The sequence below is a fragment of the Drosophila obscura genome, unplaced genomic scaffold, assembly GCF_018151105.1.
Source record: "Drosophila obscura isolate BZ-5 IFL unplaced genomic scaffold, ASM1815110v1 contig_150, whole genome shotgun sequence".
In the NCBI taxonomy this organism is placed as follows: Eukaryota; Metazoa; Arthropoda; class Insecta; order Diptera; family Drosophilidae; genus Drosophila; species Drosophila obscura.
Window position 1 is genome coordinate 5,331,238 of NW_024542736.1, and position 24,261 is coordinate 5,355,498.

The 24,261-nt window shown below is 46.5% G+C and overlaps 1 protein-coding gene and 1 non-coding gene across 2 annotated transcripts in view; both read left to right on the forward strand.

The window, feature by feature from the left end:
- Nucleotides 1–20,963, forward strand: part of LOC111068339 — a 49,771-nt gene extending 28,808 nt beyond the window's left edge. The window contains exons 3-4 of the transcript XR_005967466.1: nucleotides 15,248–15,335; nucleotides 20,788–20,963. This is a non-coding gene — a transcript (uncharacterized LOC111068339). The remainder of the gene's footprint in view (nucleotides 1–15,247; nucleotides 15,336–20,787) is intronic.
- Nucleotides 20,964–20,972: 9 nt separating this feature from the next.
- LOC121403765 (5-hydroxytryptamine receptor 1) lies at nucleotides 20,973–23,468 on the forward strand. The gene has a single exon (XM_041591584.1). The coding sequence runs from the start codon at nucleotides 21,333–21,335 to the stop codon at nucleotides 23,040–23,042; it is 1,710 nt and encodes a 569-aa protein (XP_041447518.1). The 5' UTR covers nucleotides 20,973–21,332; the 3' UTR covers nucleotides 23,043–23,468.
- Nucleotides 23,469–24,261: the final 793 nt, after the last annotated feature.

The following is a 24,261-nucleotide window of genomic DNA, read 5'->3' on the forward strand; positions in this document are numbered from 1 at the left end:
GAGTGAGTGGAAATTGTATACTGCTGATTAACATGGGCCCCAAATGGGGAAGATTTCCACCGAATTCCCCAGTCACCACGCCCCCCACTCCACACCACGCCCATCACATAGCATCAATCAAGCGGCATTTGCCGCAGTGTCGAGTCTGTTTGCCGCTTTTGTGGTTGGCAATAATTTAATGAAATATTCCGTTTGCCTCATGGACTGCGGAACAAGGAGCATCCAATTTGTGGCACCCCTCCTCCTCCTCCTCCTCCTCCTCCTCCTCCCCTTCCCAGAAAACCTAATGCGAATTATGCTTAAACATTTGACTGGCTGGCAGTGCCGGCTAATTGCTGCTCGATGTGTGGTTCAGTCGTCCTACGAAAGCCAAAAATAGTCAAGCCAAAGCACTTTTGCATGCTGGCTGGCAATTAAAGCATTTCCGCTGCACACGTACGTATGTAAATACTCGTACTCGTATGAGGACAAGTATTTGGTTTCCAAATACTCTACAAATACGCTTGAGAATTGGGTGCTGAGTGGAGTGCCGCGAGTCAAAAGCCAATGGAACCTAATCTTGACTCGGAAATACATTTATTTGTATTTTTTGTTATATTAAGTTACTTTCAACCCTGTGGAAACACATTTAATCTTGATTTATTTAGTTTATTCTAGATTTTGAAATATCAAGTGGGATTTATTTCCATACAAAGATAAGATTGCCTTTTCTATTCGAGATGCAGCTCCTGATGCGAGAGCTCAAGATTCGCATCTTATGCAAATTTTATTCTAATAAAATGTGCATATATAAGAGGTCATATAACATTTGTATGTATGTATATACTGGAAGCTAAAACCAAAGACTATACCAATAATAAAAAGCTGCATGTGGAACAAATGCCCATTCAATTTTCGTTGACGATACATACATATGTATGTATGTATGGTCCGGCGAACGGGGGATATTTCTTCAATTCTCTTTTAGGCTCTGAAATGCAACTGGCTTCGTCAATGCTAAAACTTTGGCGCGGCACAATGGGGACTCAGCCCAAAAGAGAATTTCCAGGGCTTTAAAAAATTTAATTTTAAAGATAATTTTATTTTATGAGATATAAGCACCCAAAGTTCAAATTGTTTCAGTGTGAGACATTTTGTTGAGCTCTTATCTGCAGATTAATTTAGCCAGCTAAAAAAGGCAAAGGGCCCACTGTGCGAAAGACATGCATGTGCATGCGCTGAGGCTGTCGTTGGGCAGCGGGTTCCCAGTGAGAGACGAAGCAAAGCCGAAAAGAGAATTGAAAGCCCGCGCGCTTCTCTCTGTCGATGAAGCGTAGCGATAAGCCTCGCCCTAGAACAGGTTTTTGGTCTCGCTCATGCAGCATCTTGTTTAAAGTTTGTTTTTTGGGTACGGAAGGTTCTTTGGCACAGCATATTTCGAAGGTATTCGCTTGAAGAACTCTTTAAATATGTAACTTAAAGATTGAAACCATTAAGATTGCCCCCAAGCAATGGTCTCCCAAGTTGTTTAGCAACTTCCTGTCCCACAATTAACTCGAAGAACCCTCCACTCTGCCGAAATCCAGGTGATTTCCCAGCGCATCTATGTATAAATTTGGGCTACCCTTAAAGTTACCTTAGGCGCATAAAGGACAGAGCATTTCCCTCATTTCCGCTCAGGGAAGTCCTTTGCGTTTCCATTATTTCAACGTTGTGTTTCGTAATTAGTGTGGAAAGCAAACGCGAAAGGAAAATCAAATTACAGTTATGATTTTTGTGTAATGCAAGTTCCTTGACGGTTCCTGCCACCAAGCATGCACTTTGCAATTAGCTTTGAGTCACTCGTTCCCTATGCCAATGCAATATAAATTAGCTGAAAAGGCTGCAGATCCTATGGGAAATATCATGTCATGTTCGTGTGATCGAGACTCCCTTTGGGAACTTGGCTGGATGTGTCGAGGCTTTCGCCACTGCCAACGCACAGGCATAGACGCTGGAAAATCGAATCGATACTTTGTGGTTGAGAGAGCCGTAAATTTACAGGTGAATTCCTCCTTTTAAGAGTATCTGCCGGTGGTTCAGTCCAACCAAAGTGAGTCCCTGTCAAAGGCAGCCCAGCCCAGCCCAGCCAGCTGCATTGTCGAATACGGGAGTGCTGTTAGTCCCACAGGAGAAGAACGTAAACAAAATCCTCCGTATTGCAGTGAAGAAATTCGGGAAGGTCTCTACGCTACGTCTTTGAGTACGACATGACCCGCTGGACTGACTTTCACCAGGGAGGCCGTGCAGAAATGTCTGATGATGAATGACGAGGGAAAGCAGCCGAAGCCGAAGCTGAAGAAACCCTTTTCTAATCACTAAATATTCATCGTTTTCTTTGTTTCCGTTTCAATAGACTGCGGATGGTACGAGTGTGAGTCGCCCCTAATCATTTCTCCCGGGAAAAGCCTCCCACATAAAGGAATGTGGGGGGGGAACGGCAATTAAAATGCTTTATGACGAGCACACGCGGCCCTTTGCCAGAATAAGACCTTGGGATGTCCTGGGTGTCTGTTTTTTAACACTTTAAAGAGAGACGTAGATCCTTAACGCCCAGAACCCTCTGCCGTGCGTCATTGTCACACGCTCGCTGCTCGCTGCTCCTTTAGCGTTGTTATTTTTTGTCATTTTCAGTTAATTGTGATTTTGTTTACTGACATCCTTGTCTCTGTCTCTGCCCCTGTCTCTTTGCCCTGGCCCTGGCCCTGGCCCTGGTCTTGTCCCTGTCCCTGCCTTTGTTTGCCTTTCTACTTTGTGTGTGAACCCTGTCACATATTATGCATACCCTTATGGAGGGGCATTTTGGTTTTAGCCAGACTTTTGCAATGCAGATACTGAACCATTTTTGAGCCTGATAAGTCGCTCAGTTCTTAAAGTTATATCTGTGTTTGATTATTCTACAAAGGGTGCCCAACCCATCGGCTTTTCTATAGCTACATATATCTTTTCTTTTTCGCCTTGTTTACTTTAATTTTCGTTCTGTTTCGTTTTGTTACTTTTTGCCTCCAACCGATTGAAGCATTCAATGCACCTTTTCTTCTCACATTTCCCGCTTTTCCGCTCGCTTTTGTTTCGCGTTTTCGCTTCTTTTTTGGTGGTTGGCGGTTGGGGGCCCAAAACTTTTTCATTTCGTTTTTTATCTGCTTGGCCTGCGCACAATTAAGCCGGCGAAATGCTTTGGCTACGTTAAGGGCTGACAAAGGCGACGACGAGCCTGACACTGAAAATACCCCAGAGAGGAGAATACCCTTTTTAATTTAAGCATATTTTCGCGGTAGCAACTCCTCGGAGGAGAGCCCAGGAGACTGAGCATACATTTATTTTCCTGCCGCCTTAAACGGCTTTGTCTGGCTTAATGAAAACAAATTTAATTTTTGGCCAGCAGGCAGGCAGCAGTGGCAGCAGAGCAGCCAGCGGTTCTAATAAATATTTATTGTGCTCTCCAATTTCCCATCTGCACTCACTCTATATCTCTCGCATTTCCCAGCCTGAGCCTGATCTGACACTGGCAGATACTCCCTGCTGCGGTTGACCCATCCGCTCCACTCACCGCCATGCCAAGCGAATGCAGCTCAGACCTGACACGGCCAGAACGGTTCAGGCCCGACCCATCCACGCCATAATTACGTCCAATTAACAGGCTTTGAATTGCTAACCAGACAAACTAATGGAATCGTTCGTTCGTTCTCATTGACCTAGCGTACTGAAGCGATGCTTTCGTTGGGCTTGGGATATCCCTTAATTTTTATTATCTAAGCTGCTTTGAAATGTTCCCAATATCCTTATTTCCTTCCTACCACTTTCTGGGTATATATTTCCTTAATTTAATAAGTATTAACATTAATATCTTTGATGGATACACTGCACTTCTGTGTAATCTGCAGTCTGTGGCAAAATCTCAGAAAAATCCCCTTCCCCTAATGAAGAGTTTTCCAAAATTCAGCGCTTCAGTTCCGTATAATCCCCATTAAAACGTGGCTCATCAGATATCGTTGTATCAAAGAAAACAACGCGACTCCTCTCTGGTTTGCAAAGTGGAAAGCTGCAAGCGAAAAGCATTGTGAAAAACATATTAAGAGTCATGGAAAAGTAAAAATCCAATACGATGCAGATGCAGTTGCAGTTGCAGATACCTACAGATGGAGATGAATTTCCACTGGCAATTGGTGTTGGTGCTGTGGCGAAAGCGCCTCATTGATTGCCTCTTTTTGTGGCCCGCTGAATTTCCATGTTTTCCTTTGTTCGCTTTGCTCGGAACAGTGTGAAATTCGATATGGCAGACAGTGTTTGAGCGCTTTATTGCGGTGGGTGCCCGCGGAAAGTGCGGTGCTGGCGCTGAAAGAGGCGGGGGGAAACCCAATGCGGGCAACAACACTGGGAAATGGCAGATGGAGAGGCAGAGGCAGGACAGAGCCAGTCCACAGAGTGTGCACTCGAATTGCGACCTGCGATCGTGTTTAATTTAATTTTCAGTCTGAAGTGGTCAACGGCAATTCCATGTTTCATGGACACTTCAGCAAATCGCATAAAATCCTAATAAAAATCAAATCAGTTGCACAAGTGGCAGGCCGACTGGCCGACCAATCGAGGCCAATGTTGTGCAATAAATTGCATCAAAATCGTGTAACCAAATTGGTTGAATGGCCAACTAAGTGCATTAGCGGGTGACTCTGACTCTGGGGCTCCGCTCACCCCAGGCGGATGGTTTGGTTGGGTGGGCTTGGTAAAATGTCTATCAAATATCAAATTGATGTTCAGCCAAACAGTGGGCAAACATTGGCGATGGCGGAAGCGGAAATGCATTTCCGACAAACCGGAAATGTACCTCACATGGAATTGCAAATGGCGATGCGGATGCGGCGAACTGTCAGCAGCAGCAGCAGCAACAGCAACAGCAGCAACAACTGCAGATACCTTTATGAATATGAAGGGGAAAAGTTTTCTGCCTGCAGGCCAGCCACACGCAAAAAGTTGCCCCGAAAATGTACCATGCGAAAAGTTGTGGTAGAGCAAAGTTACACATTCGATAAATATTTCAGCAAACCAAAAGTCTCGGGCCACGCAAGTGCGCAAATTCGTGCGGAGTTCATTAAAGAAAGGAGAAACTAAATTTAAATTGCTGCCAGCCGTTTTGCTTTTTGCCTTTTTCGCCCATTTGCATATTAATTAAACCCAACAGCCGACAGGCGTCGGCAGGGCGGGACGGGACGGCAAGCCCCGAAGCCAAAAGGTCAAAATACCAGGACGAGGACTAGGACCAGGCCAACAAACCATAAGCTGACCACATACATGGGCCTGCTCTCAGAGCGCCCACATCTGGCCAGGACTGCTGCTGCTCCATTAGATTGCGTGGCACCCATTCTCTATGCGAAGCGATGCGATGCGATGAGCCCAAGTTTAAGCTCATAAAAATTTCATTTCATCTTAACAAAGGAATATGGGCAAACAATTTGCCGTCAGCCGAAATTTATCTTGCTCACTCCGCTGCCAGCGGCAGTGTCACTTAAATATCAATTTAATTTCCATAATAAAGCCAGCCAGCTCTCGTTCGCTCCCTCGCCCTATCGCCCAAACAACTCATCCATCGCCCGACGGGACGCCACAGAGGATTTTCCCCATGATTGACAGTTGGTTGGCGCGGAGGAAAGAGGAAAAGGAAGCCCCCTCGAGAAGTAGTTGACAGAACATTGATTGAAATAAGTAGATCATCAAATATACGAATATGATATTAATAGAAATGGAAATTTCTGCCACAGGACATCATTGGATCGAATAACTATTGTTAATTGTATTTGCGGAGCTCTCGTTGCCTGAAGGCAGCCACACACGAGTACGCCACAAAAAGGACACCAGAGGAGTGTGTGCTGTGCTCCATTTCTCGCAACGAAATGTGTATATTCTTGATTAAAGATAGACATTCGGTTGATTGCAATACAAATACGTAAATATATGTGTTCAATTCACCGAACTAGTGAATGTAGCAAATTTCGGATGAAATAAATAATTTTAACTAACTTTAATTAACTAGAAAGATTTGCTAACCTTCCTCTCCTTTTACCAAAATCCTTTCTCATCCAGATGCGAAAAAGCTGACAAAAGCGGAGGATTCTGGGATTATCTTTTGTTAATAAACTTTTCCACATTTAATCCCACCAAATCCCTCACAAGCCATCATCGTCCGGGGAGAATGGAGAAATTTTGTTATTAATTTTTGCTGCACCTTCGTCCCCCTTAGATAAATACACAGAAATGCAAACACTCGTAGAAGCGTCCACCATTTAACCTCCTCCGAATGGATACGAGTATGCGAGTATGTATAAAATAAAAGCAATGAAAATGAAACAATAAAAGCAAACTTAAAAGTCCATTAAAAATGCTTAAGCGACTTTATGAAGTCGGCAGACCGCGTCAAGTCGGTGACAGCCTGGTGGAGGAGTGGACACGGAGGGAGGACGACCACCATCCACTGAGTGGGTGACTGGTCCGAGCCGACAGTTGTATGAACTTGATGGTGCCTCTGACTCTGCCACTGCCACTGGGTGCTCGATGCTGCTGCTGTTGCTGCTGCTGCTGTGGTCGCTGACAATAAATAGAAATCTCAATTTACGATGCGTTAGTCGAGCAAACCCCCCGCCTACCACCACCACCACCCCCTGCCGCAGCACTAGTTACTAATGCCACGAGGACATTGTTGTTGCTGGTTGCTGGTGGCTGGTTGCTGCCACTGCCTCGACTCTATGGGGCTCTGTGGTGGTGGGGTGTTGGGGTGCTGGGGCTGGTGCTGGTGCTGGGGCTGTGCGGGTGGCATGTCCTTTCGTCCTTGCTGTGTGGCGGGGGCTAACCCAGCTCGACCGGTCTGCGCCTCTCTAATGGCATTTGTGATGGCTGCGGTTATAGTCACTGTCCTCGTTGACGATGATGTTGATTGGCGATTCGCCGGCGCATGCATGGATACATCTCCATCTCTTTAATCCTCCATGAAGCGGCACTCTGCTGTAAAAGTGCTTTCGCATACGAGGTACACAGTCTGCAAGGGTATATGGTTGCCAGGGAATGCATGTAACAGACAAATGAGTCCTTTTCGATCATTGCACACATGTATGATGATCCTCAAAGAATAGTTGAGCAGCCTCTAGTCCGTGTATCATTTATACTCTTGCTGGATTGTTGTCTACGAGTGTTCGATAACCTGCAGACTAAGTGCAAAGTGTGCTTAAGCTGATATTAAAAACTTTGCTCATCCAAACCGAACCGAACCAAACCGAACTAAGCCTTAACTGACGCTGAACCGTAACCGAAACCGAAACTGAACCGCCTCATAGTTCAATTATGCGATAAAAGTTAAGCACTTGAAAAGTTTCTGACTGCGACAAGACGTGACATAATTTGTGGTAATGCGATGGGATCGGATCGAAGGAATTGTCTAAATTGACGCAGACAGAGCCAGTCTGTTGAGTTGAGGGACCCCCAGAGTGGGCACAGACACAGACGCACAATCACAGCGCCCATTTGATGGGTGACTTGTCAGTGGCAAGCGGCATCCCCACCAGGAGAGAGGCTTTCAATTAGCCAAACCTTGTCAGCCACTTCCGCTTTTGGGGGCAGCTGTGCAAATTGCAGTGTGGCGAGAGGAAATTGCAGACAGAAGGAAAAGTGGGGAAATTAGAGGAACAAAAAAATCAGCCGCAAATGCACTTTTGGTGGAGGCCCAGCCCATTGCAGCCCACTGCAGGGATTAAGCCAAGCGAATCGGAGCTTACTGTGATGGATCCCCTCTCTCGGCCTGAGACAGTCCCGGACAAATCCTCGACAAAGTCCGCACCGCACCGCGGACTGCTCTGAGCCCTTGATGGTGGAACAAAAAGAGGAAGCTGCTCCTATACCACACCATCCGCCTGCGACTCCGCCCCCGACTGGAAGCCCAGCTAATTGGCACTTGAATGCAAATACTAACTCAATTGGATGAGCGCTCAATGGGCCATGGCCAGGACGGAACGGCACTAGGACGGGACTTCGAGTAGAAGAGCACCAAGAACTGGCGCTTAATTTGGCTCTGTTCATTATTTACGCAGCCATTGTTGGCCTGTAGTTGATTCATGCTGGTTGCCCCCTCAAGTGGCAATCTGCCCCCTCCCCCTTCCGCACCAAACCCCACTATACTTCCCGCAGCACTTCCCTCGTTATGGGGCTTCTGCTTTAGAGGCAACGAACGGGTGACAATCAAAATTTCGCTGCCTGCTTAACATTTGATGAGACATTCGCCGAATTTTATGTGCATCAAATGTGCAACAACTTTGACAGCGAATCATCCTCCCCATCGTTGCCTCCCCTCCCCGTTCAGGGCCCTTAAAATGACAGCACATAACTTTCGGCAAATTGCCGCATCATTTCGGCTTCATCTTTGGGATCAACTATTTCGGGACCGGCGTAAATATGCATGAATTTACAAATTTACATGCCACTAAAAAAGGCAACAAAAGTTATTTGCCGTTGCAACTATGTGGCGTGGCAACAACAGACAATAGCGACAGACACAAAGAGGGAAAGAGGCCGTTATATAGGGGCAGAAATCCCTCAGAAAATAGGCACAAAAGTGAACTCTGTTGCTGTAAGGGGTCTGATGATTTTGAGGGGACGTTTGCACTGTTACATCTGGAAAAGAAATTATCAAAATTTGACTATTGCAAAGCACAGCAACGAAGGAAACAATCACTCGTAGGGCCTTCCCTTGAGCGTCCCTAAATTTAATATACATATGCGTTCATAGCTATGCCAAATCTTATCATATCGAATGACTAAATCGCCTCGCAAGGGTATTCAAATATTCGGTCATAATCTTGTCGTCCTTTGTTGTTTTTTCGCTACGGTTGTTGCGGATCTGGTGGAACGTATAAAAAACTTTTTAATTAAATTCCCCCCTGGACCTAGAAGCCACTTCTTGTCTTTCCCCGCGCAGCAACAAAGTGAAGGAGAAAGCCAGAGGAGAAAGGCATTCAGTTCGGTGACAAGTTTGCATAAAGTAGTAAAAAGGCTATTTTTATACTGTTAAGAGTGGCAGCGTTGCCCAAGGCCCAAGGTGCTGCTGGAGGATCCACACTCCAGCGAAGCAGCATTTCCACAAAAGTTTCTTTTCACTTTTCACTGCTGCTGTAGAAATTTCGAAAAGTTCTCACTTAGCCGCGAGAATAACAATTTTGAAGGGAAATTAAGTCAATCAAATTCTGTTTGTTGACCATATTTAAGTGCACTTCCGTTGGCTTGTTCATTTGTCCATTTCCATTCAAGAAATATCTTTTTTGGTTCACATAAACAAGGGAGGGAAATCGAAATTAAATTCATATATTTTTAAGTTTTATTTGATCTAAAATAAAATAAATAAAGTTACTTTTAAACTAGTTAAAATACATCTGCACTCGTCTTCATTTTTTTGAAATATTTGTTCAATTTTCTTCAGTTTATGTCTTCATTTCATCGTTATAATAATTGAAATAAATCAAGCGGCGATTATTAAATTGCATTTGAATTTCTCTGCGAGTGGATTGATTTCTCCCTTCTGCAGGGAATTTGTTTTTATAGCATTTCATATAAATACATTTTGCAATTTATGCCGGAGATATTTTTGCTCGGATTGGCATTGGCCAAATGAGATTGCAACTTGTGCTGGGGCCTTGGCAATCAATTTGGAAACGTTTAAATTGTATATTTCTTTCGTCGGCTTCCTGCCGTCATCTCCGTCGACTCCGTTTATTTGCCGGGGCCCTTTGGTGAAATTCACTTTGCTCCTCATTGGGTTGGTACGGGTACGCCGTACGCCGGACCCCGTACTCTGGACTCCGGTCGCCGGATGCTGCCAGCCAGCAGCTGCAACAGGCAGCCATTTTCATATGTCTTCCCTTCCCTTCTCGCTCTCTGCATCCTTGTTGCAACAAGTGTCTGCTTTCGTCTGTTTGCAGCAGGTTCCTTGCTGCCTGCCGATGCTGTTTGCATTTTTATGGCAAAGAGCCTCGAGCGAGTCAATGTTGCTTTTTCTTGGCCAGCGAGCGAGCGGTGGCGTGGCAGTTGTGGCAGCAGCAAAACCAATTAACACAGGTCAGTCAGCTCACGAAACGAATCGGTGTAAAGACCATCATAACTTGACGCAGAGTAGGTTCTGTTATCCCCATCAATGTTGCACCTGGTTGTTCTCTCAGAGTACCATGACAAGTGGAAAAAGTTTGCGGCCCGCTGACAAGCCCTGAACTTTTCCTTTTCCTTCCGACAAATTGCTGGACCCATGGAATGACATTTGCACCTGTCGCTCGTTCCCCTCGATCTGAGATGTACATACATCACTGTCAAGGCGAATTTCTTTCTCAATTTAGAATATTTCTCGTATATAGTATAGCCCCAGAACAGCAGAGACACGCGAAATGTTTGGGAAATAAACATTCTAAAAATCGAAAATTCAATTTAAACGTCACATGGCCTGGCCCTGTCACCGAATCATAATTTCGCTCAAAGCGAATGTCGACTCGATGGAGGGAGGGATGGGCACTGAGACAGATACAAAGACAGAGACACAGAAAGCTTTCCTGATATTCTATGCAATAAACGTGTCGGAAAATCTGGCAAATGTCAGGCAGCTTGTCAAAGAGGGAGAGGAGAAATCAGTGTGGATGTGGATCCCATGAATGAACCAGCAGACGCAGCAGTTTCCTCTCAATGAACGAGAAACGAAACCAAAATGCATCAAGGTTGTGTGTGGCAGTTGGCAATTGCCAGTTTTGGCCAAGACCACACTCAAAGTCATAGCCACAGCCACAGCCACTGCGCAGCGCCATCGCCAGCCAAAAGAAATTTTCAGCTGCCATTGATTGCGTTACCATTGAATGGAAAGTATCTCTGTATCTCAGTATCTCAAAGTGTGTGCGTTTGTGCGCCTTGAATGAGCCAAATTGCAGGCCGTCTAATAGAGCCACGAGATTTGGCCCGGATTGTCTGCTCGATGGCTCCACAAAGCATCGAATTAAGGTGGTTTCTTCTTTGCAGCAACCATTTCCACCGCCAGACACAATTGCGTGAGTCTGATTTTATATTGGAAATCAAGGGGAACTGTAATCTCTCATCAGCTGACAAATTGTCATCCACTTCTGTCGTTCGATGATTCACTGTTCAGAGAGTGTTCTATTGATGGAATCCATTAAATACGAGATGTGCTCTGTAGCTACTGCCCAGAATCATAGGCTAGTTTTGATATTTATTTATTTATAAAACCTTTTCAAAATATTTATTTTCCATCAATTAAACAACTGAAATTTTTTTGGAATTTCTCTCTGCCATTTCCCGCTTCCCATTGATCGAATTACCAATTGTTTTGGGCCAAGTGCAGCAGTCGATACTCCGATTTCAATCAAAGGCAAATATTAACATTTTTCATTTGTGCAAAAGCCCGACAAAGGACACCAAATGGAGCACAGGCCGCAGCAGTAAAGTGAGGCAAGACAAGGCAAGAGAGAGAGAGAGAGAGAGAGAGAGAGGGAGGGAGATGAAAAAGAAATGCCGAATAATTGTATGAAATACGAAAACGAGCCACTAAAGAGACTGACGGCAGCCGCAGCCTTGAGCCCTTGAGTGGAGCCCGTGGGGGTGGAGTCTGGGTGGGGCTGGCAGCAAAAGAATTAAACTAATATTTATCAAAGAGATGAGCGAGACGTGCTTCAAGCTAAACAAAAGACGACAGCGCATGCCGGCGCCAGTCGAGAGCAGAAATAAGAAATGGCACAGGGACAGGGACAGGGACAGGGACAGGAGCATGGAGCATGGAGATGAAGATGGAGAATGGTCTGAGCAGGATTCAGATGAGCAGGATGAACTGGATGCTGATCCTTGCGAGCAGAATGAGATGCAGCGTCATGGCAGGGTTTTAGGAAAGTGACGCTGTCAAAATGCGGAATGAATGGACCTGCTCTTCCTGCTCGCTTGTCTCGCTCGAAACCTTCCTCAGAGGCTGCTGTTGTCTGAGAGTGTACTGTACGAGGTCCCTGAAAGGCTCTCGGCGGAGTCTCGCGAAAGTTGGCCCAACTTTATGCTAATTAGCAGCTGCTAACCAGCGTTAAAACTTTGCACTTAACAAGCGCAGCAGGCAGCCAGCCAGACATGTTCTCCAACCTGGTCTTGGAGCAGTATTTATGGCCTCCATGGGCCTCTTTTTCTTCACTTTTAAAATGAGATAAGTGCCGCATTTCGGACAGCTGGGCCCACACAATGGACTCGATGGATATCGGGGGGGCGGGCAGTATTCTCTTTCTCCTCCTCCCTGATTTTAGAGTGCATTTTAAGCTGTCGCAGCTGCCGCTGCTTCAGCTCCTACACAATGCTTTTTCCATTTGAAAAAACACACCATTTATAAGCAGATCTGTACGGGTATATGCAGTGAATACATATATATGCCTGGGTAATTGCATTGAAATGGGAAAATAAAACGGCTATAAATATGCCCATTGTGTGTGCTGGGTGTCTGGGGCTCCAGCAAGTGCGATTTCGGTGCCAACAATGCGCGCCATAAATTAACTAAATTGAAAACCATTTTGGTGCAGAGCCCCGCTGTACACCCAGTAAGCCATCCTCCCTCTCACTCTTCTCGAACACACAGTTTCCATCAGGCACAAGCAACACTTTTATATTCATTACAGTTCATACAGAGAGCTCTCTCTCACTCTCTCTCTCTCTCGTACTGTAGAGCATTGGTATATGGTGCACTACGCGTATAGCTGAAAGTAAGGTCTCTGGGCTATGGGCTAGTGGAGGGAACTGAATTGAACGCAGAGATACTTTTATGATTGATGTACATTCGCTGTTTGTTCCTGTAGAGAATTGCCGAGTCAGTTCTGGTATGTTTTTCGGTGCACTACCCATAAAAAAGGGTCCCTGGGCTATGAGATTCTGATTGATAGCATACCCATCCGTACTTTTGGTCGAAAACGTTGTGGATTTAGCTCCTGGATATTACTTCCCTAAGGAAGTAATAAGCAACTTCAGCTGTTAAATTTCCGCAAGTTTTTGATTCTCTAAACTATAAATAAGATAACTATATTGATTGATTTAATACCCGCTCTTCCCTACGCTGTAGAGCATTTACGCGTCCACTTTTTACAATTTTCCTGCATTTTCCGTTCGCTTCTTTTTTGCTCCTTGATGCGCTTTCCGCTGGCTGCGCACATAAATATGCAATAGAAACTTTTCTCACGTTTTTGATTGCAATCTTTTTTTTGTGCAGCATCATAAATATTTAATGTTTACTTTCGCTCGAGCTTCATTTTTATTTCCCACTTATTTCCGGCCAGAGCCGGAGCCAGAGCCAGACCCTTCAGCAGAGATCGCTGCACATTTATCCAGAAAATGCAGTTGAAGGGTAGTGTGGCGGAGGAGCCCTCTTGATTGCTTTTGGTACATAAAAAAGTGCTACAGAGTGCCGTGCGGTGTCCCGTTTTAATGGCCTTATTAATATAGAGATGGATAAGTCACTGCTTGTGACCGAAAAACCACACGATGCACTTCATTAACTTAATTAAAAATCTTGGCGACAGCACCGCAGCAACACACATGAAGGGGAAACACAGATGTTGCAACAGAGATCCTGCTGCTGCTGCTGCTGCTCCTCCTCCTGCTCGTGTAAGTGCAGCAACCGCAAAGCGAGTCAATTCCAGCTGAGTGCAAATAATGCGCTCGCTCTCACAGATACAGGCTCGAGTCCTTGCCACATTCATAACGGTGGCTGCCGCACACGAAGCGCGAACTCAATTAAAAACTGTCGCCCGCTGACTGAAGCTGACTATATTATATCCTCACACACACACACACACACACGTGTGCCTCTACCATTCTACACTCTTTATATATTCAGCTGCTTCTCTATACTTTCTGTCTCTCTTTAGTCCCTGTCAAATTCTATGCCTTTGTCTACACAGAATTGCTTAGCTCTGCTGCATTTTGATACCCTGGCGACGGGTGTTTTTATTTTGCATTCCCATTGCGGAGCTGCAAGATTATCTTAAGCCTGAGCGTTGGGCTTTTCTCCCTTTATCCTCTGTACTAAACGCCGCATGTAAATGCATTTGTTTTTTATGCTCCCTTGTGTAGCAGCCCCCTGCAGCTGTTCATTTCTTTCGTTTGGGCTTTCTAATTTATTTTTCTTGTTACATTCTATCTGCCTCTGCACTTAATGGGATTTTAAATGGAGTTTCATTTATAAATTAGCCGTCTCTCAAAGCACAAATGAACAGTAGTCCCCACATAATTTGTGGACTGAAGAGTCACTTGGTTTTTGGAACTCCTCTCGATGTTATCAGATCTCTGTGCGGAGTTCTTTAAAGCAAAATTGAGCTCCCAAAGTCACTGGGAACTGAGTGATTGAGATTGTTGCTGTCTGGCTGGGGAAGCTGCTGCTGCATGTTTGCAATTTTTATGTTGTGTGTGCAACTGGGTGGCACTCGTCGCCATCTCCGTTCTAGTCTGCTGCACAGTGGTGTTCGACTTACTGCAGCCAGGCCTGCCGACAATGTCTCAAATGCGGCTAAGCATGACGTTGATGAAGCGCATGCAACAGCTCAACCTAGTTGAAGGGGCATGTTGCAGGTTGCTGTTGTTGCTACTGTTGCTAGCTAAATTTGTTGCTGACAGTTTCTTGTTAGCGCGCGCTGTTCATGTTGCGGTTTCGCTCTTTCTGTGTGCGTGTGTTGCTGTGAGTCTGTCACTGTTCTAGACGATAAATTTTCAATTTTCTAACTTGCCACAGAGTGCGTACACGTGTGTGTCTGTATGGGTGTCGGTTTGGGTTTGGGTGTGGGTGTGGGTACGCGGCAGCTATTCAACGTTTCCGCCTGTTTAGCCACCGTTGAACGCAGCACAACATGGCGTATGATTGATGCCGTCTCAAGCAGACACACGAGGTGGCAGTCAGTGGAAGGTGGGCTTATTATATTTACATAAGAAAAGAAGGGATTCAAGCTTTCAAGCCGACGCCCTGGATGCCCCTACAGATGAAGAGTTTCCAACAGTCAGTAGACGCATGGGAAAGTCAGAGCACCCTTTGGGGAAGGGTGCAGGCAACGACGGTGAAGTGTAGTGTGGGGATTTCTATACCCAGTCTGGAGCTGTGATGGAGTGCCCGAGGCATAAGCCCGACTCTCATTATGCGCTAAGGTTCTTTAATTACTTACACACACCTCATAACTTATCTCTTTTATTGCAGGCAAGGTGTTGAGGAGGTCTGAAGAGGTCTAAGCCCTAAAGAGAGACAGCCGTACGGGGAAAAAAACAGAAAGAAGAAGGAAGAAAGGGTGAGTGAATGGGAAAGCGAAATGAGAGCATGGGGAAAGTACAGGATTAGCAGGAAATCAATTACCAGTGAAAGGTTAGCCACCAACATGGTGGAAGGAATTTAATATCGACATTATTGCGAGGATATGAATGCATTCTCCAGTCTCCAGTGTAAACTTGACGCTGATGCGGGGCTCGCAAAACAATTCAATTAAGAGACAAAGTTATCCGACAGCCATATAAAAAGATTTTATGACTCACTCTCGGGATCATGGCCAAGAAGGCATTCCACTAAAGCTGCAGCAGAAGCAGAAGCTGAATCAGACTCTGATACTGCAGCTGATGCTGACGTTGGCTAGCAATCTCATAAAAGTCGGGACAAGGATATTGAGTGGAAAATTGTTGGGGGCCAGAGATGCAATGCACTTTGCTGCGATGCAGCAGCAGGAGCTGCTTCAGATTGCATTAGATTAAAGCAGCAGCAGCAACAGAGGCAGCAGGCAGGAGGCAGCAGGCAGAATGTGCTTTGTATCAGCAGCAAAGTGATTCATTCCCCTGTGTCTGAGCCACAATCAAATCAATTGAAACGTTGTGACTTTTTAAACTGATTGAAATGCGAGACTGTGCCCCGAAAAAAACCCAATAGGTTGGCAATTGGCCAACAATTAGCCAAAGGGCCAAAAGAGTAACATGAGTCGTCTTGCTGCCACACAATGAGGCACAGGGCGGACAATGGATCGGAGGGGACAAAGGCTCCTTTTTTGCTCAAATGTTGCCGCGAATAAATGCGAAATGGTACGTTTTTTTTATGATGATGTCACAGCGCGCCAGAGAAATAATTTTAAAACCCAATAAATTGTGCAGAAAAACACAAAGCAACAAAGTGAGCTATAAAATGGGAGACAACAACGCCAGCAAATGTTTGACTTGACAAAACGAACATTTATGTGGCGGCATATCGGGAAAGGAACGAAACGAACATAAATTCCTTGGGCCTGGGTCTGGGTCTGGGCTGGCCCAGGGAATCATCGCCTTTTTTCCCCCACCCCAAAACAGAAGACCAACCATAAATAATCAAATGAAAATAACAAAAGAGGCAAACAAAATATGTAAATGTTTGCTGCTGTCGACTGGAAATGGCAAAAGCAAAGTGTACGTACATACATATGTATGTATTTATTTTCAGGGCGGAGCAATTTATGGAAAACTCAATGCTTTATTACATCACACACGCACAGGCAAATAAATTCGTGTACCTTATATGCAAATCGTATCACTCATACGCCCACGTGAACTTTAAATGCAAAGGCATTACCAAAAATGAAACACCAGTGAAAATGTCAGGCCAGAAACAACACCATAATGGGGTAGGGTATAGTGGGAAGAGGGCCTCCAAAGATAAGCAAATTCCCTTCTTCCCTTTCCCTCTTCTCTGTTTTCTACACATGTTTGGAAACAAATTTTATTATGCACACAAATAAACAAAAACACACATACACTGGGACACTGGAGCACCCATCAGACTTCCTGTAACGCGTACATATGGCAGCCATTTTACACGAACGGAACTGTTGTGTTGTACAGCACTGGCAAACAAAATTAATGGCAAGCACTTAATACTTTTGTGGCTCACAGATGAGGGATGTACCTGACCTTGACACACACACATCTTATGCCTGAAGAAATTAACGGAATAGCAATAGCAATTCCACAATTCAAAGAGGGGAAAACAACCTCGGCCCCTCGCTTTGTTGGACAGTGTAAGCGCGCTGGCATAAATATATGATTCGAAATCAACGCATTCATTATTTACAACCATGCCAACGCTCCTCCGCACAACGCACAACGAACGACAAAAAAAATAAGGGAAAAGGGAAAAGTGTAAGGGAATGTAAGCCAGCAGCAGCTTGACACATAAACATCAAGTGCGCAAGAATCTGGTGCTGGTGCTGGTGCTGGCGATGGTGCTACCCTCTGCCACAAATTCGACAGCTCTGCTGCTGCTGCTGCTTCTGATGCTTGCCCCCTGCCGCAATTCAAGCCAAGCTGCCAGCCAGTCAGCCTGCCACCGAAGGGGGCGCCAATGTCGACAGCGGCAATTTAAAATTGCTGGCTTTTTAACTCGCATCCATTTACAGCAATTTGGTGTGCTCTCGAGGCGTGTGTCAGACAGTGTGTCCCGTGCATCCGTCCCCCGTGTGATGTGTCAGGTTGAAATTACATGAGGCACTTGGAGGGAACATGGAGCGAATGCCCCGAGAACGGAGGACGACTGATGGCATATAAATAAGGCAGCGAACCGAAGCAGGCAAAATTGAAAGCAAAGCCGTCATGAGAAATCAAATTTTATGACTTTGTAATTGAAATTCGCTTGCGGACGAGCGCATGGAATGAGTTACGCATACGACCCATGGACAGCACAGATTTGGCCCTTTGCAGCTTTTTATTTGACCAACTTTTACACTTAACTTTTACCCGTTTGAAGAAGTTTGGTAGATTCGGTGCTATTATCAGCCAGAATGAAGAAACCAATATCCCAGGAGAGTCTGCCATTCGATACACACACAAAGGAAACGTTTTATCTGCGCTCCCTGGAGGCTCCTTTGATCAAAGGAAACAAGTGGCACCTGTAGCTTTTGGGACTGCGTAGCGGGTATCTCATTATGCAGCCACCCGACTGCACCGTTCTGGGCTGCTTTTATTCTTCAAGGATTTATTATACTACATTATATTATATCCCTGAGTGAGTCACTTGTTTCGTGACTTTCGAGTCTCAGCCGCAAATCTGCTCAGCTTTAAAAATTCTGTCTGTTAAAAAAGACCAAAAGAACGAAAAGCTTAAGTGCCGGCGCCAGCCAAGCCAAACCACAGCAAAGGAGTGGCAGAGTGGCGGAGTGGCGGAGGAGCAGGTCCGCAGCAGACCATAAACTGCAACCATCAACTGCATTGGATGCCGTCCTCGTGGCTGCTCCTGCTCCTGCTGTGGGGCTCGGGTGACTGAAACAATTGTTGGGGATATCTGAATCTGGAAAATTAAGTTTACGCTCGCTGATTTTAAAAAGCACTTTATTCTGTTGGGGGAGAAAAACTTGAGGATTTGCAAGCGTCAGCGCAGTCATAAAATATATTTTGTGTTAACTGAAAGGAAAGCCATGAATTGGCCAGTGAATCCTCCTCTCCACAGAACTTAATAATGCAGAAGCAAAATGGAAATCCGTGCTCATTCCGCCGCAGTAAATAGTTTACAAGAGCAGTCGGAAATCAGGCACCGCATCTGCAAAATAGTTTGCCCAACAAATTTCAGAGCCAAACTAAAACTATATTTGTTCTGCAACTATACTTGTTTCTCAGGACAAGAAATTGGGGCCCTCTGCAGCCCGACCTGTCAGCGGCGTCGAGCGACTGCGGCAAACCTCAAGACGCTGCCGCAGAGGGGCTGGGCTGGGCAGGAAAATTGCCAAGCATCTAAAAAGTTGTGCGCTGCGGGCTCGGGAACGTATTAGGAATGTCAAATAGTGTGGCAGTCGTGCGGTGGCAATCAAAAGTCGAGCCAGGTGGATTCTGTGGGAAGAAAACCAAAAGAAAGTCTCTCATACAGGTCGTGGCACATAAATATTAAAACCTATGAATATTTAGGCCGCTGTCGGCTTTGGCAATAACACAAAAGACCAGCAACGAAATGAGGGGAAATTTTAAGCCCTAGTCGCACGTCCTTCCCCCGAACAATTCATAATTAAATTACATTATTTATGTCCTGTTGCCGGGAGAATTCATCCGAACGGTAGTCCGACTTGGCAACTGTCCCCCGAAGCTTAAAGCGGCTTACGATTTGTTATTTGCTGACCAAATAATTGGCCAACTCTCGCAAAGAGGCCTGTCCATGTCCATGTCAGAAACCCCCTGCCAGGCATCGCCAGGGACCGCCTGGTGTCCGCTTGATTAGCATAATTAACACTGGTGTCCATTCCCCATTGGAGTGCACACTCACAAAATGCAGCCATGCGAATGTGAAACCAACAGACAATTTTCCGCCAGAGATGGAATTTTCCAAAAATCGTTGCACTCGAAATAAAATTAAAACAATAATGAGCAGCGCACAATGTTGTTCGCTCAGAGTTTGGTAATTATTATGCCATCCTATTATCCGATATCCAACCAATTTTCGTTGGCATGTTTCTGCATAGTTTGCTGCGGTTTGCGGGGCGATTGATATTGATGCCATCAGGGATGAGGTGTGATACAAACAATTATGCAAATATGAGAGGAATAGAAAATGACATTTATCACAGAATAAACTCATCAACTTTGGGAGCAAATTAGGGGAATCCCTTTACGGCAAAGCTTTGGAGACTCCCCTCATAGATAACCCAATCCTATTTCGTTGCCTCACAGTTTTTAAATTACCTTTAGAATAGTTATTTAATGATGCAAATCCCCATTTAATTTTTGTTTTGTTTCACTTAAAAATTTGACTCTGGCAAAGAGGGTCACACCTGCAGCACAGGTGTGGCATCGTCTGGCCGTCTAGACACTTGCTCCCCAGCCTCCTCCTCCGCTCCGTCAGGATCGATTGCCAGCCACATTCAATAAATTCTAAAACCGAGACACAGGAATGAGCGCAGCCCGTAAACCAAACCAAGTGATTTTTTAAAGCCAGTCCCCGATTGCGGTGGCAGCTCGAGCCCTTCGGTTCGACGACCGCTTTTCAGAGGCTCAAATGGAATTCAATTAGGAGAGAAATTTCCAAATTCGTACTCGTACTTTTGGTCGCGGTTCTACTTCTAGGACTGCTGACCGCAAGGCAAGAGTGAGGGTGAGGGTGAGGTGAGGCTGAGCAGTGAAAAAGAAATAAATAAAATTGCGAAACGGAAGCTGCCAGCCAAAATGGCTGCAATAAAGGCGGGAGACGAGCTGCCGCCTTTTAGCTGCTGTCCTTTTGTTTATTTGTTTCGCATTTTCAAGAGCGTCAAGTGCTACTGGGCGTGGACGTGGGCGTGGGCTGCGGCTTGTGGGGCATGGCAACCGCCCAACGATTCAATAATCAAAAGAAGTATGAAAATTAATACAAAGGGACGCCAGTGTGGAGCCGCAGCCGCAAGGATGACTCGTGGAAAATGAGGAAAATGCTTAGCGAGTACACAAACCATGCGAAAATGGCCGCGGGGCCGTGGGGCCATGAAAACGTTCGCGGTTTGTTTCTTTCTTCTGCTGCTTCGCTCTCTTTATTTATTTTCCTTTTTTTTCTTTCTGTGTTTCATTGTTTAAAAACGATGCCCTGGAAATTGTAACAACTGTGAGCATCATTAGGGCAACATGTGCGTGCACGAGACGGGGAAGCCTGCGAGCTGCGAGCTGCGAGTGCGACAGATTTATGGCAGAATGAGAATTTAAATTGGGAATTTAATACCGACCTATTTGCACTTCATAAATACCAGAATGTAATATTCTCTTCGCTTCTTTTACTCTTTGCAGGCCGTCGACAATCAGCAGAACAGATCCACTCCAGCCATAAATCCCAGCCACAAACAGCCACTCCGGAGATTGTCCGGTATAGATATAGTGGAGTAATACCCATAAAAGTCAATGTTCTGGGCGACATCAAGCGAAATCATTTAATAGGCAGCCGGCAGCTACGTTTTTATTAAGCAAACGCCTGGCCTGCCCAGCCCACATAAATTAGTAATCAAGCGACACAAAGGCCAAACGCCAAAGGCCAAAGGCCAGAGGCCAGAAGCTGAGCTCCATCTGGGAGCTGGGAAGGAAACTAATAAGACGACTTATTCTTATTGAAATTATGATTAATGACGGGAATATTGCACGGCAACAGCGAAGGGTAAATCAAGGCATTGTGCGGCACTAGCGGTGCTACGCGATGATGAACACAATGATCCAGATGATGATGATGAGCAGCAGCAGCAGCACCAGCAGCACCAGCAGCAGCAGCAGGTTAGTGCTGTGTCGCCACCACCCCCTGACGAATTGAAACCGCAATTCTGGAACACAGAGAACCCCGTTTGATGGCTTCGTCCGTGCCGGAGTACGTTGCAGCCGCAGCGGCAGCTCGACGGCGACGCCATCAGAGCAACCACCGTACCACACTGATCTCCACCGCCACACTGACGCTGCTGATACTCTTCCTCAGCAGCTGGGTGGCCTATGCAGCGGCCAAGGCGGCCACCACGGTTCCACCGCGGCTCGAGGAGAGCGGCACGGAGTCGGAGTCGGTGACGGACTTCAACAGCAGCAGCGCCTTCCTGGGAGCCGTGGCAGCCGCTTCGTCCTCGGCAGCCTCCGCGGCTGCCTTTACCGCGACGACAGCGCTGCCATATCCATACTCCGCATCGCTCAACAGCAGTCCCGTGGCCATCATAGCCCATCAGGGGATAACCAGCAGCATCACGGACAACAACGCCACTCTGGGGCCGCTCTCGGACACCCCGTTGCTGATTGAGGAGTTCGCGGCCGGGGAGTTTGTCCTGCCGCCGCTGCAGTCCATCTTCGTGAGCCTTGTCCTGCTGATTGTCATCCTGGGCACCGTGGTGGGCAATGTGTTGGTCTGCATCGCCGTGTGCATGGTGCGGAAGCTGCGGCGTCCCTGCAACTACCTGCTCGTCTCCCTGGCCCTCTCCGACCTGTGCGTGGCCCTGCTCGTGATGCCCATGGCCCTGCTGTACGAGGTGCTGGAGAAGTGGAACTTCGGTCCGCTGCTCTGCGACATCTGGGTGTCCTTCGACGTCCTCTGCTGCACCGCCTCAATCCTGAACCTGTGCGCCATCTCCGTGGACCGCTACCTGGCCATCACCAAGCCCCTGGAGTACGGCGTGAAGCGGACGCCCCGCCGCATGATGCTCTGCGTGATGGTTGTGTGGCTGGCCGCCGCCTGCATCTCGCTGCCGCCGCTGCTGATCCTGGGCAACGAGCACGAGGACGAGGACGGAATGCCCATCTGCACGGTGTGCCAGAACTTCGCATATCAGATCTATGCCACGCTGGGCTCCTTCTACATCCCGCTGTCCGTGATGCTGTTCGTCTACTACCAGATCTTCAGGGCTGCCCGCCGCATCGTCCTCGAGGAGAAGCGAGCCCAGACCCATCTCCAGAAGGCGCTCAACGGCAAGGGATCGCCCACAGCCGCCGATCCGCCGCCGGGACACACGGAGCTGGTCAGCGGCAACGGGCAACGGCACAGCAGCGTCGGCAACACCTCCCTCACGTACTCCACCTGTGGGGGACTCAGCAGTGGCGGCGGGGCCATCACTGGCGGACCGTCGGGCGGTCATCACGGCGGCCACCATGGCAGCGGGGGCGGTGCGAGCGGCTCCACGGGCCTCCTGGGGTCGCCGCACCACAAAAAGCTCCGCTTCCAGCTGGCCAAGGAGAAGAAGGCATCCACCACGCTGGGCATCATCATGTCGGCCTTCACCATCTGTTGGCTGCCCTTCTTCATCCTGGCGCTCATCCGGCCGTTCGAGACGATGCACGTGCCGCCCTCGCTCTCCTCCCTCTTCCTGTGGCTGGGCTACGCCAACTCGCTGCTGAACCCCATCATCTACGCCACCCTCAACCGCGACTTCCGCAAGCCCTTCCAGGAGATCCTCTACTTCCGCTGCTCCAGCCTGAACACGATGATGCGGGAGAACTACTACCAGGATCAGTACGGCGAGCCGCCCTCGCAGCGGGTGATGCTGGGCGATGAGCGTCACGGCGCCCGAGAGAGTTTTCTCTAAGGCTGGGATGCTGCTCCCGGGCCATCTTTGCTCACTCACTCCAACACACACACACACACACACACACACACACACACACACATTTAGTTGTACGCACACACCAGCACCCTAACGGATAGAATAAGAAGAAGAGTATTTGTATGTAGTAGTGTTAGTAGTGCACCGCCCCGCCCCGCCCCGCCTAGGACCACACTATACATGCATACACACGTGTGTAGGTGCGATATATGTAGACGACTCCTCTAAACGTAACTCGTTGTTGTAATTTTAACAGGTAGAACTATAAGTATCCACACGTACACATACACACACACGGTTGTAACTGTGACAGGTTTCTACGGTTCCTTTTATGTTTCGAAAACAATCAGCACCGGAAATGAGCCACAATCGTTATCGAATCTATTGATATCCATCCTCCCATCCTCCCATCCTCCCATCCTGCGTAGTGCCCCTAGCCCCTACCACCCACTCCCCCCCCCTGCTTAAACGTTAGTTGATTTGCGCGAGATACTCAAAACAGAGCCAAAAATAAACCTAAATGAATAATCTAGATACGTATTAAAAGCTACTATAATTAATATAATTAATATAATTATTATTAATATTATTAGTGTGTTCCGTGGAAGAAGCTATCCTCTGTAAATACGGTTCAATGGCTCTGTCTATATATTATACACGATAAACGATAAACTAGATATACATATGTACATATGTATGTATATTGTACGAGTGCAAGGTAGTCGCGGCTCAGGCTCAAGGGAGAAACACTATAATATTGTAATTTGTAACTTTCTTCATTAGTCCTTCGTTGTATGTATTTTGTATGAAAAAGTCACGCCTCTCTGTGATACCAAACATTAAGCATTACTTTTATGTTTAGATTGAATCGAAGCTGCATCGGACGGAACGCAACACACGCAAACGCAACACCTACTTATACAAAGCATCTAGATATAGTCGAAGTCTACTAAGTGTGCATGTTTTTATTGTATGTATCTGTATCTGTATATGTATATGTAATGCTAATGATAACGATAATGATAATGATATTCACAAGCAACCAAACCAAACCAAAACAAACAAAAGCAAGCGAGAGATAAACTATCAAAACTATTTACATACCACACCAACACCCCCACACCCCCACCTCCCACACTCATGAGAAGAAACCATGACAAAAAAGAAAAAACTAAGCTAAAGCCCAGCTAATATTACGAGT